The sequence below is a fragment of the Oncorhynchus gorbuscha genome, linkage group LG18, assembly GCF_021184085.1.
Source record: "Oncorhynchus gorbuscha isolate QuinsamMale2020 ecotype Even-year linkage group LG18, OgorEven_v1.0, whole genome shotgun sequence".
NCBI lineage: Eukaryota > Metazoa > Chordata > Actinopteri > Salmoniformes > Salmonidae > Oncorhynchus > Oncorhynchus gorbuscha.
This window is the reverse complement of record NC_060190.1, coordinates 1,696,714-1,714,266: the sequence shown is the minus strand read 5'-3', so window position 1 is coordinate 1,714,266 and position 17,553 is coordinate 1,696,714. Positions and strand designations below refer to the sequence as shown.

The 17,553-nt window shown below is 48.2% G+C and overlaps 1 protein-coding gene across 3 annotated transcripts in view; it reads left to right on the top strand.

Moving 5' to 3' along the window:
- LOC124002777 (G patch domain and ankyrin repeat-containing protein 1-like) overlaps nt 1–17,553 on the top strand; it is a 39,309-nt gene that overhangs the window by 2,148 nt on the left and 19,608 nt on the right. For all 3 annotated transcript variants that reach the window (XM_046310503.1, XM_046310504.1, XM_046310502.1), the window contains exon 4: nt 1,992–2,251. In XM_046310503.1, the coding sequence (XP_046166459.1) occupies nt 1,992–2,251 (260 nt within the window). The remainder of the gene's footprint in view (nt 1–1,991; nt 2,252–17,553) is intronic.

The window sequence follows — 17,553 nt, the reverse complement described above, 5'->3', positions numbered from 1 at the left end:
CAGGAGGGATCTGAACCACGGGGATTAGCTAACAGGAGGGATCTGAACCTGGGTCTCCCACGGGGAGAAACCAAGTAGGAGAATGGATTACTAGACCGCGTTGGCGGAGTGAAAAGTGATTTTAGTTTTTATCACCGGGCTGCTTCCCGGGTGTGAGTCAGGTGTTCAAAGCCCACGGAGAACATGGCTCAAAACAAAAAGTGACCTAGGCGATGCATGTGGACTAATGAGTAGAGGATGTTGTGTTTTCACATGCTGAAGTGGGGCTTTCGATAAAAAAAATGGTTTATTTGCCTGAAAATGTAGTATTCTTACCTCAGGAAGTTGGTTTCTCCTGAATCAGGGAGAACGGGCTCGTGGTAAAGGCTGGAGCGGAATCAGTGGGAATGTTAGAAAATACATCACACACACGGTTTCCATGGTTTCCATGGTCACCACTGGTGTCCCCCAGGGCTCTGTTCTTGGCCCTCTCCTATTCTCGCTATACACCAAGTCACTTGGCTCTGTCATAACCTCACATGGTCTCTCTTATCATTGCTATGCAGACGACAACAATTAATCTTCTCCTTTCCCCCTTCTTATCCTGAATTATTTATTTATTTATTTATTTATTTATCACCCCACCCCTAAGTTTTAGATGCTATTGTTAAGTGACTATTTATTCATTTATTATTATTATTATTAAAATACATCACACACACGGTTTCCATGGTTTCCATGGTTTATCCTGAATTATTTATTTATTTATTTATTTATTTATTATATTTATTCATTTATTATTATTATTATTATTAAAATACATCACACACACGGTTTCCATGGTTTCCATGTTTTGGATGCCATTCCATTTGCTCCGTTCCGGCAATTATTACGAGCCGTTCTCTCCTCAGCAGCCTCCGAAGTGTCTTACATATATTTGAAAGATTACTGTTCTATTTGAGCAGGGCGCACCTCCCTCACCGGTTTCAAAAAGGTCATGTGACTGGCCATTCACCCTGGGGCAGGTTAATCAAATCCCCTCAGTGTCCTGACCATTAGACCAAGAGGAATTCCCCCTCTTTGACCTGTTAGCCTGATTACTTTTGAAGTCCCGGGCAGAACTGCCTCATCAGGAGGAGCCAAACTCACTACATCAGGATGCCAGTAGGTCAAGTACTCAATTCACGGCTTTGTATTCAACTTGAATAATAATCAAATACGTGGTTCTAAATGCATCGAATTTCACATGTTCGATTTAAAAAGCTCCATGACGACATGTTCAGAACTCTTAGGATGTGTTTATTGTCTGGTGGAGTCAAGTGGAAATATATTATCAGGTTTCAAGGTTTTGAGTTCATTGATTGGAACAACCTACCGCAAACTTTTAGCCTTCAGTCCTGTTTCCCCTTTAAAACGCTAACATGCCCTCGAACCAACCTCCTTCCTGTTGCGTTAGAACAAACCTCCTTCCTGTTGCCCCCAACGAACCTCCTTCTCGTTGCCCCCAACGAACCTCCTTCCTGTTGCGCTCTAACCAACTGCTTTCCTGTTGCCCCCAACGAACCTCCTTCCTGTTGCCCCCAACGAACCTCCTTCCTGTTGCCCCCAACGAACCTCCTTCCTGTTGCCCCCAACGAACCTCCTTCCTGTTGCCCCCAACGAACCTCCTTCCTGTTGCCCCCAATGAACCTCCTTCCTGTTGCCCTCGAACCAACCTCCTTCCAATCTCCTCTCTCTCTCTCTTCTCTCTCTCTCTCTTTCTCTCTCTCTTTCTCTCTTTCTCTCTCTCTCTCTCTTTCTCTCTCTCTCTCTTTTTCTCTCTCTCTCTTTTTTCTCTCTCTCTTTTTCTCTCTCTCTCTCTCTTTTTCTCTCTCTCTCTCTCTTTTTCTCTCTCTTTTTCTCTCTTTCTCTCCCTGACTCTCTTTCTCTCCCTGACTCTCTTTCTCTTTCTCTCTCTCCTCCCTCTCCCTGACTCTCTCTCTCTTCCTCCATTTCTCTCTCTCTCTCTCCAGGACAGCTGGTGGTGGACAGGTGTGATGTGTGCAGCGGCAGCAGGGCAGCGGGGTGTCGTTAGGCTCCTCCTCCAGCAGGGGGCGGCGTGGGTGGGCGTGGTCGACACGCAGGGCCGGGACGCCAGGGAGCTGGCTAGGATGGCGGGGCATAGCGGGGTCCTAGAGGAACTGGACCACTACGGGTCTCCGCAGGACTGTGACCGGCCTGGGAGACAGAGGGGTCAACACAACCATTACAGGAGAGAGAGGCAGGACCACAGGTTAGTGACTGACTGGGAGACAGAGGGGTCAACACAACCATTACAGACCCAGACTGACTGACTGACCAGGTGAATATAGACAATCCCTGACCTGATCAGGTGTGGTGAATATAGACAATCCCTGACCTGGTCAGGTGGTCAGGTGTGGTGAATATAGACAATCCCTGACCTGGTCAGGTGATCAGGTGTGGTGAATATAGACAATCCCTGACCTGGTCAGGTGTGGTGAATATAGACAATCCCTGACCTGGTCAGGTGTGGTGAATATAGACAATCCCTGACCTGGTCAGGTGTGGTGAATATAGACAATCCCTGACCTGGTCAGGTGTGGTGAATATAGACAATCCCTGACCTGGTCAGGTGGTCAGGTGTGGTGAATATAGACAATCCCTGACCTGTTCAGGTGTGGTGAATATAGACAATCCCTGACCTGGTCAGGTGGTCAGGTGTGGTGAATATAGACAATCCCTGACCTGGTCAGGTGTGGTGAATATAGACAATCCCTGACCTGGTCAGGTGTGGTGAATATAGACAATCCCTGACCTGGTCAGGTGTGGTGAATATAGACAATCCCTGACCTGGTCAGGTGTGGTGAATATAGACAATCCCTGACCTGGTCAGGTGTGTTCAGGTGTGGTGAATATAGACAATCCCTGACCTGGTCAGGTGTGGTGAATATAGACAATCCCTGACCTGATCAGGTGATCGTGTGGTGAATATAGACAATCCCTGACCTGATCAGGTGATCAGGTGGTGAATATAGACAATCCCTGACCTGGTCAGGTGTGGTGAATATAGACAATCCCTGACCTGGTCAGGTGATCAGGTGTGGTGAATATAGACAATCCCTGACCTGGTCAGGTGTGGTGAATATAGACAATCCCTGACCTGGTCAGGTGGTCAGGTGTGGTGAATATAGACAATCCCTGACCTGGTCAGGTGGTCAGGTGTGGTGAATATAGACAATCCCTGACCTGATCCTCAGGTGTGGTGAATATAGACAATCCCTGACCTGGTCAGGTGGTCAGGTGGTGAATATAGACAATCCCTGACCTGATCTGGTCAGGTGTGGTGAATATAGACAATCCCTGACCTGGTCAGGTGTGGTGAATATAGACAATCCCTGACCTGGTCAGGTGTGGTGAATATAGACAATCCCTGACCTGTCAGGTGTGGGGAATATAGACAATCCCTGACCTGGTCAGGTGTGGTGAATATAGACAATCCCTGATCTGGTCAGGTGTGGTGAATATAGACAATCCCTGACCTGGTCAGGTGTGGTGAATATAGACAATCCCTGACCTGGTCAGGTGGTCAGGTGTGGTGAATATAGACAATCCCTGATCTGGTCAGGTGTGGTGAATATAGACAATCCCTGACCTGTCAGGTGTGGGAATATCAGGTGTGGTGAATATAGACAATCCCTGACCTGGTCAGGTGTGGTGAATATAGACAATCCCTGACCTGGTCTGTGGGGAATATAGACAATCCCTGACCTCAGGTGGTCAGGTGTGGGGAATATAGACAATCCCTGACCTGGTCACCTGGTCAATCCCTGTGGTCAGGTGTGGTGAATATAGACAATCCCTGACCTGGTCAGGTGTGGTGAATATAGACAATCCCTGACCTGGTCAGGTGGTCAGGTGTGGTGAATATAGACAATCCCTGACCTGGTCAGGTGGTCAGGTGTGGTGAATATAGACAATCCCTGACCTGGTCAGGTGGTCAGGTGTGGTGAATATAGACAATCCCTGACCTGGTCAGGTGTGGTGAATATAGACAATCCCTGACCTGGTCAGGTGTGGTGAATATAGACAATCCCTGACCTGGTCAGGTGTGGTGAATATAGACAATCCCTGACCTGGTCAGGTGTGGTGAATATAGACAATCCCTGACCTGGTCAGGTGTGGTGAATATAGACAATCCCTGACCTGGTCAGGTGGTCAGGTGTGGTGAATATAGACAATCCCTGACCTGGTCAGGTGTGGTGAATATAGACAATCCCTGACCTGGTCAGGTGTGGTGAATATAGACAATCCCTGACCTGGTCAGGTGGTCAGGTGTGGTGAATATAGACAATCCCTGACCTGGTCAGGTGTGGTGAATATAGACAATCCCTGACCTGGTCAGGTGTGGTGAATATAGACAATCCCTGACCTGGTCAGGTGTGGTGAATATAGACAATCCCTGACCTGGTCAGGTGTGGTGAATATAGACAATCCCTGACCTGGTCAGGGTGTGGTGAATATAGACAATCCCTGACCTGGTCAGGTGTGGTGAATATAGACAATCCCTGACCTGGTCAGGTGTGGTGAATATAGACAATCCCTGACCTGGTCAGGTGGTCAGGTGTGGTGAATATAGACAATCCCTGACCTGGTCAGGTGTGGTGAATATAGACAATCCCTGACCTGGTCAGGTGTGGTGAATATAGACAATCCCTGACCTGGTCAGGTGTGGTGAATATAGACAATCCCTGACCTGGTCAGGTGTGGTGAATATAGACAATCCCTGACCTGGTCAGGTGTGGTGAATATAGACAATCCCTGACCTGGTCAGGTGTGGTGAATATAGACAATCCCTGACCTGGTCAGGTGTGGTGAATATAGACAATCCCTGACCTGGTCAGGTGGTCAGGTGTGGTGAATATAGACAATCCCTGACCTGGTCTGGTCAGGTGTGGTGAATATAGACAATCCCTGACCTGGTCAGGTGTGGTGAATATAGACAATCCCTGACCTGGTCAGGTGTGGTGAATATAGACAATCCCTGACCTGGTCAGGTGTGGTGAATATAGACAATCCCTGACCTGGTCAGGTGTGGTGAATATAGACAATCCCTGACCTGGTCAGGTGTGGTGAATATAGACAATCCCTGACCTGGTCAGGTGTGGTGAATATAGACAATCCCCCTGTCCTGGTCAGGTGTGGTGAATATAGACAATCCCTGACCTGGTCAGGTGTGGTGAATATAGACAATCCCTGACCTGGTCAGGTGTGGTGAATATAGACAATCCCTGACCTGGTCAGGTGTGGTGAATATAGACAATCCCTGACCTGGTCAGGTGTGGTGAATATAGACAATCCCTGACCTGGTCAGGTGTGGTGAATATAGACAATCCCTGACCTGGTCAGGTGGTCAGGTGTGGTGAATATAGACAATCCCTGACCTGGTCAGGTGTGGTGAATATAGACAATCCCTGACCTGGTCAGGTGGTCAGGTGTGGTGAATATAGACAATCCCTGACCTGGTCAGGTGTGGTGAATATAGACAATCCCTGACCTGACCTGGTCAGGTGTGGTGAATATAGACAATCCCTGACCTGGTCAGGTGTGGTGAATATAGACAATCCCTGACCTGGTCAGGTGTGGTGAATATAGACAATCCCTGACCTGGTCAGGTGTGGTGAATATAGACAATCCCTGACCTGGTCAGGTGTGGTGAATATAGACAATCCCTGACCCTGGTCAGGTGTGGTGAATATAGACAATCCCTGACCTGGTCAGGTGTGGTGAATATAGACAATCCCTGACCTGGTCAGGTGGTCAGGTGTGGTGAATATAGACAATCCCTGACCTGGTCAGGTGGTCAGGTGTGGTGAATATAGACAATCCCTGACCTGGTCAGGTGGTCAGGTGTGGTGAATATAGACAATCCCTGACCTGGTCAGGTGTGGTGAATATAGACAATCCCTGACCTGGTCAGGTGTGGTGAATATAGACAATCCCTGACCTGGTCAGGTGGTCAGGTGTGGTGAATATAGACAATCCCTGACCTGGTCAGGTGGTCAGGTGTGGTGAATATAGACAATCCCTGACCTGGTCAGGTGTGGTGAATATAGACAATCCCTGACCTGGTCAGGTGTGGTGAATATAGACAATCCCTGACCTGGTCAGGTGTGGTGAATATAGACAATCCCTGACCTGGTCAGGTGGTCAGGTGAATATAGACAATCCCTGACCTGATCAGGTGGTCAGGTGTGGTGAATATAGACAATCCCTGACCTGGTCAGGTGTGGTGAATATAGACAATCCCTGACCTGGTCAGGTGTGGTGAATATAGACAATCCCTGACCTGGTCAGGTGGAATCAGGTGTGGTGAATATAGACAATCCCTGACCTGGTCAGGTGGTCAGGTGTGGTGAATATAGACAATCCCTGACCTGGTCAGGTGTGTGAATATGACAATCCCTGACCTGGTCAGGTGTGGTGAATATAGACAATCCCTGACCTGGTCAGGTGTGGTGAATATAGACAATCCCTGACCTGGTCAGGTGGTAGACAATCACCTGTCAGGTGTGGTGAATATAGACAATCCCTGACCTGGTCAGGTGTGGTGAATATAGACAATCCCTGACCTGGTCAGGTGTGGTGAATATAGACAATCCCTGACCTGGTCAGGTGTGGTGAATATAGACAATCCCTGACCTGGTCAGGTGTGGTGAATATAGACAATCCCTGACCTGGTCAGGTGTGGTGAATATAGACAATCCCTGACCTGGTCAGGTGGACAATCCCTGAGTGTGGTGAATATAGACAATCCCTGACCTGGTCAGGTGTGGTGAATATAGACAATCCCTGACCTGGTCAGGTGGTCAGGTGTGGTGAATATAGACAATCCCTGACCTGGTCAGGTGTGGTGAATATAGACAATCCCTGACCTGGTCAGGTGGTCAGGTGTGGTGAATATAGACAATCCCTGACCTGGTCAGGTGTGGTGAATATAGACAATCCCCTGATCTGGTCAGGTGTGGTGAATATAGACAATCCCTGACCTGGTCAGGTGTGGTGAATATAGACAATCCCTGACCTGGTCAGGTGTGGTGAATATAGACAATCCCTGACCTGGTCAGGTGGTCAGGTGTGGTGAATATAGACAATCCCTGACCTGGTCAGGTGTGGTGAATATAGACAATCCCTGACCTGGTCAGGTGTGGTGAATATAGACAATCCCTGACCTGGTCAGGTGTGGTGAATATAGACAATCCCTGACCTGGTCAGGTGTGGTGAATATAGACAATCCCTGACCTGGTCAGGTGTGGTGAATATAGACAATCCCTGACCTGGTCAGGTGTGGTGAATATAGACAATCCCTGACCTGGTCAGGTGTCAGGTGTGGTGAATATAGACAATCCCTGACCTGGTCAGGTGATCAGGTGTGGTGAATATAGACAATCCCTGACCTGGTCAGGTGTGGTGAATATAGACAATCCCTGACCTGGTCAGGTGTCAGGGTGAATATAGACAATCCCTGACCTGGTCAGGTGTGGTGAATATAGACAATCCCTGACCTGGTCAGGTGAATATAGACAATCCCTGGTGTGGTGAATATAGACAATCCCTGACCTGGTCAGTGTCAGGTGTGGTGAATATAGACAATCCCTGACCTGGTCAGGTGTGGTGAATATAGACAATCCCTGACCAGGTGGTCAGGTGTGGTGAATATAGACAATCCCTGACCTGGTCAGGTGAATATAGTGTGGTGAATATAGACAATCCCTGACCTGGTCAGGTGAATATAGACAATCCCTGACCTGGTCAGGTGTGGTGAATATAGACAATCCCTGACCTGGTCAGGTGAATATAGGTGTTCAATGAATATAGACAATCCCTGACCTGTTCAGGTGTGGTGAATATAGACAATCCCTGACCTGGTTCAGGTGTGGTGAATATAGACAATCCCTGACCTGTTCAGGTGTGGTGAATATAGACAATCCCTGACCTGTTCAGGTGTGGTGAATATAGACAATCCCTGACCTGGTCAGGTGTGGTGAATATAGACAATCCCTGACCTGGTCAGGTGTGGTGAATATAGACAATCCCTGACCTGATCAGGTGAATATAGACAATCCCTGACCTGGTCAGGTGTGGTGAATATAGACAATCCCTGACCTGGTCAGGTGTGGTGAATATAGACAATCCCTGACCTGGTCAGGTGATCAGGTGTGGTGAATATAGACAATCCCTGACCTGTTCAGGTGTGGTGAATATAGACAATCCCTGACCTGATCAGGTGAATATAGACAATCCCTGACCTGGTCAGGTGTGGTGAATATAGACAATCCCTGACCTGGTCAGGTGAATATAGACAATCCCTGACCTGATCAGGTGAATATAGACAATCCCTGACCTGATCAGGTGAATATAGACAATCCCTGACCTGGTCAGGTGATCAGGTGTGGTGAATATAGACAATCCCTGACCTGGTCAGGTGTGGTGAATATAGACAATCCCTGACCTGGTCAGGTGTGGTGAATATAGACAATCCCTGACCTGGTCAGGTGTGGTGAATATAGACAATCCCTGATCTGGTCAGGTGTGGGGAATATAGACAATCCCTGACCAGGTGTGGTCAGACAATCCCTGACCTGGTCAGGTGTGGTGAATATAGACAATCCCTGACCTGGTCAGGTGTGGTGAATATAGACAATCCCCTGACCTGGTCAGGTGTGGTGAATATAGACTGAATCCCTGACCTGGTCAGGTGTGGTGAATATAGACAATCCCTGACCTGGTCAGGTGTGGTGAATATAGACAATCCCTGACCTGGTCAGGTGTGGTGAATATAGACAATCCCTGACCTGGTCAGGTGTGGTGGTGTGGTGAATATAGACAATCCCTGACCTGGTCTGGTCAGGTGTGGTGAATATAGACAATCCCTGACCTGGTCAGGTGTGGTGAATATAGACAATCCCTGACCTGGTCAGGTGGTCAGGTGTGGTGAATATAGACAATCCCTGACCTGGTCAGGTGATCAGGTGTGGTGAATATAGACAATCCCTGACCTGGTCAGGTGATCAGGTGTGGTGAATATAGACAATCCCTGACCTGGTCAGGTGTGGTGAATATAGACAATCCCTGAATCCCTGACCTGGTCAGGTGGTCAGACCTGGTCAGGTGAATATAGACAATCCCTGACCTGGTCAGGTGATCAGGTGTGGTGAATATAGACAATCCCTGACCTGGTCAGGTGGTCAGGTGTGGTGAATATAGACAATCCCTGACCTGGTCAGGTGATATAGACAATCCCTGACCTGGTCAGGTGAATATAGACAATCCCTGACCTGGTCAGGTGTGGTGAATATAGACAATCCCTGACCTGGTCAGGTGGTGTGGTGAATATAGACAATCCCTGACCTGGTCAGGTGTGGTGAATATAGACAATCCCTGACCTGTTCAGGTGTGGTGAATATAGACAATCCCTGACCTGGTCAGGTGTGGTGAATATAGACAATCCCTGACCTGTTCAGGTGTGGTGAATATAGACAATCCCTGACCTGTTCAGGTGTGGTGAATATAGACAATCCCTGACCTGTTCAGGTGTGGTGAATATAGACAATCCCTGACCTGGTCAGGTGTGGTGAATATAGACAATCCCTGACCTGGTCAGGTGAATATAGACAATCCCTGACCTGTTCAGGTGTGGTGAATATAGACAATCCCTGACCTGTTCAGGTGTGGTGAATATAGACAATCCCTGACCTGTTCAAGGTGTGGTGAATATAGACAATCCCTGACCTGTTCAGGTGTGGTGAATATAGACAATCCCTGACCTGGTCAGGTGTGGTGAATATAGACAATCCCTGACCTGGTCAGGTGTGGTGAATATAGACAATCCCTGACCTGATCAGGTGAATATAGACAATCCCTGACCTGTTCAGGTGTGGTGAATATAGACAATCCCTGACCTGGTCAGGTGTGGTGAATATAGACAATCCCTGACCTGGTCAGGTGTGGTGAATATAGACAATCCCTGACCTGGTCAGGTGTGGTGAATATAGACAATCCCTGACCTGGTCAGGTGATCAGGTGTGGTGAATATAGACAATCCCTGACCTGGTCAGGTGAATATAGACAATCCCTGACCTGGTCAGGTGTGGTGAATATAGACAATCCCTGACCTGGTCAGGTGTGGTGAATATAGACAATCCCTGACCTGGTCAGGTGTGGTGAATATAGACAATCCCTGACCTGGTGTGGTGAATATAGACAATCCCTGACCTGATCAGGTGTGGTGAATATAGACAATCCCTGACCTGGTCAGGTGTGGTGAATATAGACAATCCCTGACCTGGTCAGGTGTGGTGAATATAGACAATCCCTGACCTGGTCAGGTGTGGTGAATATAGACAATCCCTGACCTGATCAGGTGGTGAATATAGACAATCCCTGACCTGGTCAGGTGGTGAATATAGACAATCCCTGACCTGGTCAGGTGTGGTGAATATAGACAATCCCTGACCTGGTCAGGTGTGGTGAATATAGACAATCCCTGACCTGGTCAGGTGTGGTGAATATAGACAATCCCTGACCTGGTCAGGTGTGGTGAATATAGACAATCCCTGACCTGGATCAGGTGTGGTGAATATAGACAATCCTGACCTGGTCAGGTGTGGTGAATATAGACAATCCCTGACCTGGTCAGGTGTGGTGAATATAGACAATCCCTGACCTGGTGTGTCAGGTGACCTGGTCAGGTGTGGTGAATATAGACAATCCCTGACCTGGTCAGGTCAGGTGTGGTGAATATAGACAATCCCTGACCTGGTCAGGTGTGGTGAATATAGACAATCCCTGACCTGGTCAGGTGGTCAGGTGTGGTGAATATAGACAATCCCTGACCCAGGTGGTCAGGTGTGGTGAATATAGACAATCCCTGACCTGGTGGTCAGGTGTGGTGAATATAGACAATCCCTGACCTGGTCAGGTGGTCAGGTGTGGTGAATATAGACAATCCCTGACCTGGTCAGGTGTGGTGAATATAGACAATCCCTGACCTGGTCAGGTGTGGTGAATATAGACAATCCCTGACCTGGTCAGGTGAATCAGGTGTGGTGAATATAGACAATCCCTGACCTGGTCAGGTGGTCTGACCTGTGGTGAATATAGACAATCCCTGACCTGGTCAGGTGTGGTGAATATAGACAATCCCTGACCTGGTCAGGTGTGGTGAATATAGACAATCCCTGACCTGGTCAGGTGGTGTGGTGAATATAGACAATCCCTGACCCAGGTGAATATCAGGTGTGGTGAATATAGACAATCCCTGACCTGGTCAGGTGGTGAATATCAAGGTGTGGTGAATATAGACAATCCCTGACCTGGTCAGGTGAATATAGACAAGACCTGTCAGGTGTGGTGAATATAGACAATCCCTGACCTGGTCAGGTGTGGTGAATATAGACAATCCCTGACCTGGTCAGGTGTGGTGAATATAGACAATCCCTGACCTGGTCAGGTGTGGTGAATATAGACAATCCCTGACCTGGTCAGGTGTGGTGAATATAGACAATCCCTGACCTGGTCAGGTGTGGTGAATATAGACAATCCCTGACCTGTCAGGTGAATATAGACAATCCCTGACCTGGTCAGGTGAAATAGACAATCCCTGACCTGGTGGTGAATATAGACAATCCCTGACCTGGTCAGGTGTGGTGAATATAGACAATCCCTGACCTGGTCAGGTGTGGTGAATATAGACAATCCCTGACCTGGTCAGGTGTGGTGAATATAGACAATCCCTGACCTGGTCAGGTGTGGTGAATATAGACAATCCCTGACCTGGTCAGGTGTGGTGAATATAGACAATCCCTGACCTGGTCAGGTGTGGTGAATATAGACAATCCCTGACCTGGTCAGGTGGTGTGGTGAATATAGACAATCCCTGACCTGGTCAGGTGTGGTGAATATAGACAATCCCTGACCTGGTCAGGTGATCAGGTGTGGTGAATATAGACAATCCCTGACCTGGTCAGGTGTGGTGAATATAGACAATCCCTGACCTGGTCAGGTGTGGTGAATATAGACAATCCCTGACCTGGTCAGGTGATCAGGTGTGGTGAATATAGACAATCCCTGACCTGTTCAGGTGTGGTGAATATAGACAATCCCTGACCTGATCAGGTGTGGTGAATATAGACAATCCCTGACCTGTTCAGGTGTGGTGAATATAGACAATCCCTGACCTGATCAGGTGTGGTGAATATAGACAATCCCTGACCTGGTCAGGTGTGGTGAATATAGACAATACCTGACCTGGTCAGGTGTGTGGTGAATATAGACAATCCCTGACCTGGTCAGGTGTGGTGAATATAGACAATCCCTGACCTGGTCAGGTGTGGTGAATATAGACAATCCCTGACCTGGTCAGGTGAATATAGACAATCCCTGACCTGGTCAGGTGAATATAGACAATCCCTGACCTGATCAGGTGAATATAGACAATCCCTGACCTGGTCAGGTGTGGTGAATATAGACAATCCCTGACCTGGTCAGGTGTGGTGAATATAGACAATCCCTGACCTGGTCAGGTGTGGTGAATATAGACAATCCCTGACCTGGTCAGGTGGTCAGGTGTGGTGAATATAGACAATCCCTGACCTGGTCAGGTGATCAGGTGTGGTGAATATAGACAATCCCTGACCTGGTCAGGTGGTCAGGTGTGGTGAATATAGACAATCCCTGACCTGGTCAGGTGTGGTGAATATAGACAATCCCTGACCTGGTCAGGTGTGGTGAATATAGACAATCCCTGACCTGGTCAGGTGTGGTGAATATAGACAATCCCTGACCTGGTCAGGTGAATATAGACAATCCCTGACCTGGTCAGGTGAATATAGACAATCCCTGACCTGATCAGGTGAATATAGACAATCCCTGACCTGGTCAGGTGTGGTGAATATAGACAATCCCTGACCTGGTCAGGTGTGGTGAATATAGACAATCCCTGACCTGGTCAGGTGTGGTGAATATAGACAATCCCTGACCTGGTCAGGTGTGGTGAATATAGACAATCCCTGACCTGGTCAGGTGTGGTGAATATAGACAATCCCTGACCTGGTCAGGTGTGGTGAATATAGACAATCCCTGACCTGGTCAGGTGTGGTGAATATAGACAATCCCTGACCTGGTCAGGTGTGGTGAATATAGACAATCCCTGACCTGGTCAGGTGATCAGGTGTGGTGAATATAGACAATCCCTGACCTGGTCAGGTGTGGTGAATATAGACAATCCCTGACCTGGTCAGGTGATCAGGTGTGGTGAATATAGACAATCCCTGACCTGGTCAGGTGTGGTGAATATAGACAATCCCTGACCTGATCAGGTGTGGTGAATATAGACAATCCCTGACCTGGTCAGGTGATCAGGTGTGGTGAATATAGACAATCCCTGACCTGACCTGGTGTGGTGAATATAGACAATCCCTGACCTGACCAGGTGTGGTGAATATAGACAATCCCTGACCTGATCAGGTGTGGTGAATATAGACAATCCCTGACCTGTTCAGGTGTGGTGAATATAGACAATCCCTGACCTGATCAGGTGTGGTGAATATAGACAATCCCTGATCTGGTCAGGTGTGGTGAATATAGACAATCCCTGACCTGGTCAGGTGTGGTGAATATAGACAATCCCTGACCTGGTCAGGTGTGGTGAATATAGACAATCCCTGACCTGGTCAGGTGTGGTGAATATAGACAATCCCTGACCTGGTCAGGTGTGGTGAATATAGACAATCCCTGACCTGGTCAGGTGTGGTGAATATAGACAATCCCTGACCTGGTCAGGTGTGGTGAATATAGACAATCCCTGACCTGGTCAGGTGTGGTGAATATAGACAATCCCTGACCTGGTCAGGTGTGGTGAATATAGACAATCCCTGACCTGGTCAGGTAAATAAGGTGGTGTTAATATAGACAATCCCTGACCTGGTCAGGTGATCAGGTGTGGTTAATATAGACAATCCCTGACCTGGTCAGGTGATCAGGTGTGGTGAATATAGACAATCCCTGACCTGGTCAGGTGTGGTGAATATAGACAATCCCTGACCTGGTCAGGTGAATATAGACAATCCCTGACCTGGTCAGGTGAATATAGACAATCCCTGACCTGGTCAGGTGGTCAGGTGTGGTGAATATAGACAATCCCTGACCTGGTCAGGTGGTCAGGTGTGGTGAATATAGACAATCCCTGACCTGGTCAGGTGATCAGGTGTGGTGAATATAGACAATCCCTGACCTGGTCAGGTGTGGTGAATATAGACAATCCCTGACCTGGTCAGGTGTGGTGAATATAGACAATCCCTGACCTGGTCAGGTGTGGTGAATATAGACAATCCCTGACCTGTTCAGGTGTGGTGAATATAGACAATCCCTGACCTGGTCAGGTGTGGTGAATATAGACAATCCCTGACCTGTTCAGGTGAATATAGACAATCCCTGACCTGTTCAGGTGAATATAGACAATCCCTGACCTGTTCAGGTGAATATAGACAATCCCTGACCTGGTCAGGTGAATATAGACAATCCCTGACCTGGTCAGGTGAATATAGACAATCCCTGACCTGGTCAGGTGAATATAGACAATCCCTGACCTGTTCAGGTGTGGTGAATATAGACAATCCCTGACCTGTTCAGGTGTGGTGAATATAGACAATCCCTGACCTGTTCAGGTGTGGTGAATATAGACAATCCCTGACCTGGTCAGGTGTGGTGAATATAGACAATCCCTGACCTGGTCAGGTGTGGTGAATATAGACAATCCCTGACCTGATCAGGTGAATATAGACAATCCCTGACCTGGTCAGGTGTGGTGAATATAGACAATCCCTGACCTGGTCAGGTGTGGTGAATATAGACAATCCCTGACCTGGTGTGGTGAATATGATCTGACCCAGGTGGTGTGGTGAATATAGACAATCCCTGACCTGTTCAGGTGTGGTGAATATAGACAATCCCTGACCTGGTCAGGTGGTGAATATAGACAATCCCTGACCTGGTCAGGTGTGGTGAATATAGACAATCCCTGACCTGGTCAGGTGGTGAATATAGACAATCCCTGACCTGTCAGGTGTGGTGAATATAGACAATCCCTGACCTGATCAGGTGAATATAGACAATCCCTGACCTGGTCAGGTGTGGTGAATATAGACAATCCCTGACCTGGTCAGGGTGGTGAATATAGACAATCCCTGACCTGGTCAGGTGTGGTGAATATAGACAATCCCTGACCTGGATCAGGTGTGGTGAATATAGACAATCCCTGACCTGGTCAGGTGATCAATCCCTGGTGTGGTGAATATAGACAATCCCTGACCTGGTCAGGTGTGGTGAATATAGACAATCCCTGACCTGGTCAGGTGTGGTGAATATAGACAATCCCTGACCTGGTCAGGTGATCATCCCTGGTGTGGTGAATATAGACAATCCCTGACCTGGTCAGGTGTGGTGAATATAGACAATCCCTGACCTGGTCAGGTGACAATCCCTGGTCAGTGTGGTGAATATAGACAATCCCTGACCTGGTCAGGGTGTGGTGAATATAGACAATCCCTGACCTGGTCAGGTGTGGTGAATATAGACAATCCCTGACCTGGTCAGGTGTGGTGAATATAGACAATCCCTGACCTGGTCAGGTGTGGTGAATATAGACAATCCCTGACCTGGTCAGGTGTGGTGAATATAGACAATCCCTGACCTGGTCAGGTGTGGTGAATATAGACAATCCCTGACCTGGTCAGGTGGTCAGGTGTGGTGAATATAGACAATCCCTGACCTGGTCAGGTGGTCAGGTGTGGTGAATATAGACAATCCCTGACCTGGTCAGGTGATCAGGTGTGGTGAATATAGACAATCCCTGACCTGGTCAGGTGGTCAGGTGTGGTGAATATAGACAATCCCTGACCTGGTCAGGTGATCAGGTGTGGTGAATATAGACAATCCCTGACCTGGTCAGGTGTGGTGAATATAGACAATCCCTGACCTGGTCAGGTGTGGTGAATATAGACAATCCCTGACCTGGTCAGGTGAATATAGACAATCCCTGACCTGGTCAGGTGAATATAGACAATCCCTGACCTGATCAGGTGAATATAGACAATCCCTGACCTGGTCAGGTGTGGTGAATATAGACAATCCCTGACCTGGTCAGGTGTGGTGAATATAGACAATCCCTGACCTGGTCAGGTGTGGTGAATATAGACAATCCCTGACCTGGTCAGGTGGTCAGGTGTGGTGAATATAGACAATCCCTGACCTGGTCAGGTGACAATCTGACCTGTTCAGGTGTGGTGAATATAGACAATCCCTGACTGGTCAGGTGGTCAGGTGTGGTGAATATAGACAATCCCTGACCTGGTCAGGGATCAGGTGGTGAATATAGACAATCCCTGACCTGGTCAGTGTGGTGAATATAGACAATCCCTGACCTGGTCAGGTGTGGTGAATATAGACAATCCCTGACCTGGTCAGGTGTGGTGAATATAGACAATCCCTGACCTGGTCAGGTGAATATAGACAATCCCTGACCTGATCAGTGGTGAATATAGACAATCCCTGACCTGGTCAGGTGTGGTGAATATAGACAATCCCTGACCTGGTCAGGTGTGGTGAATATAGACAATCCCTGACCTGTGTCAGGTGTGGTGAATATAGACAATCCCTGACCTGGTCAGGTGTGGTGAATATAGACAATCCCTGACCTGGTCAGGTGTGGTGAATATAGACAATCCCTGACCTGGTCAGGTGTGGTGAATATAGACAATCCCTGACCTGGTCAGGTGTGGTGAATATAGACAATCCCTGACCTGGTCAGGTGTGGTGAATATAGACAATCCCTGACCTGGTCAGGTGTGGTGAATATAGACAATCCCTGACCTGGTCAGGTGATCAGGTGTGGTGAATATAGACAATCCCTGACCTGGTCAGGTGTGGTGAATATAGACAATCCCTGACCTGGTCAGGTGATCAGGTGTGGTGAATATAGACAATCCCTGACCTGGTCAGGTGTGGTGAATATAGACAATCCCTGACCTGGTCAGGTGTGGTGAATATAGACAATCCCTGACCTGGTCAGGTGATGTGGTGAATATAGACAATCCCTGACCTGACCTGGTGTGGTGAATATAGACAATCCCTGACCTGATCAGGTGTGGTGAATATAGACAATCCCTGACCTGTTCAGGTGTGGTGAATATAGACAATCCCTGACCTGATCAGGTGTGGTGAATATAGACAATCCCTGATCTGGTCAGGTGTGGTGAATATAGACAATACCTGACCTGGTCAGGTGTGGTGAATATAGACAATCCCTGACCTGGTCAGGTGTGGTGAATATAGACAATCCCTGACCTGGTCAGGTGTGGTGAATATAGACAATCCCTGACCTGGTCAGGACCTGGTGGTGAATATAGACAATCCCTGACCTGGTCAGGTGTGGTGAATATAGACAATCCCTGACCTGGTCAGGTGTGGTGAATATAGACAATCCCTGACCTGGTCAGGTGTGGTGAATATAGACAATCC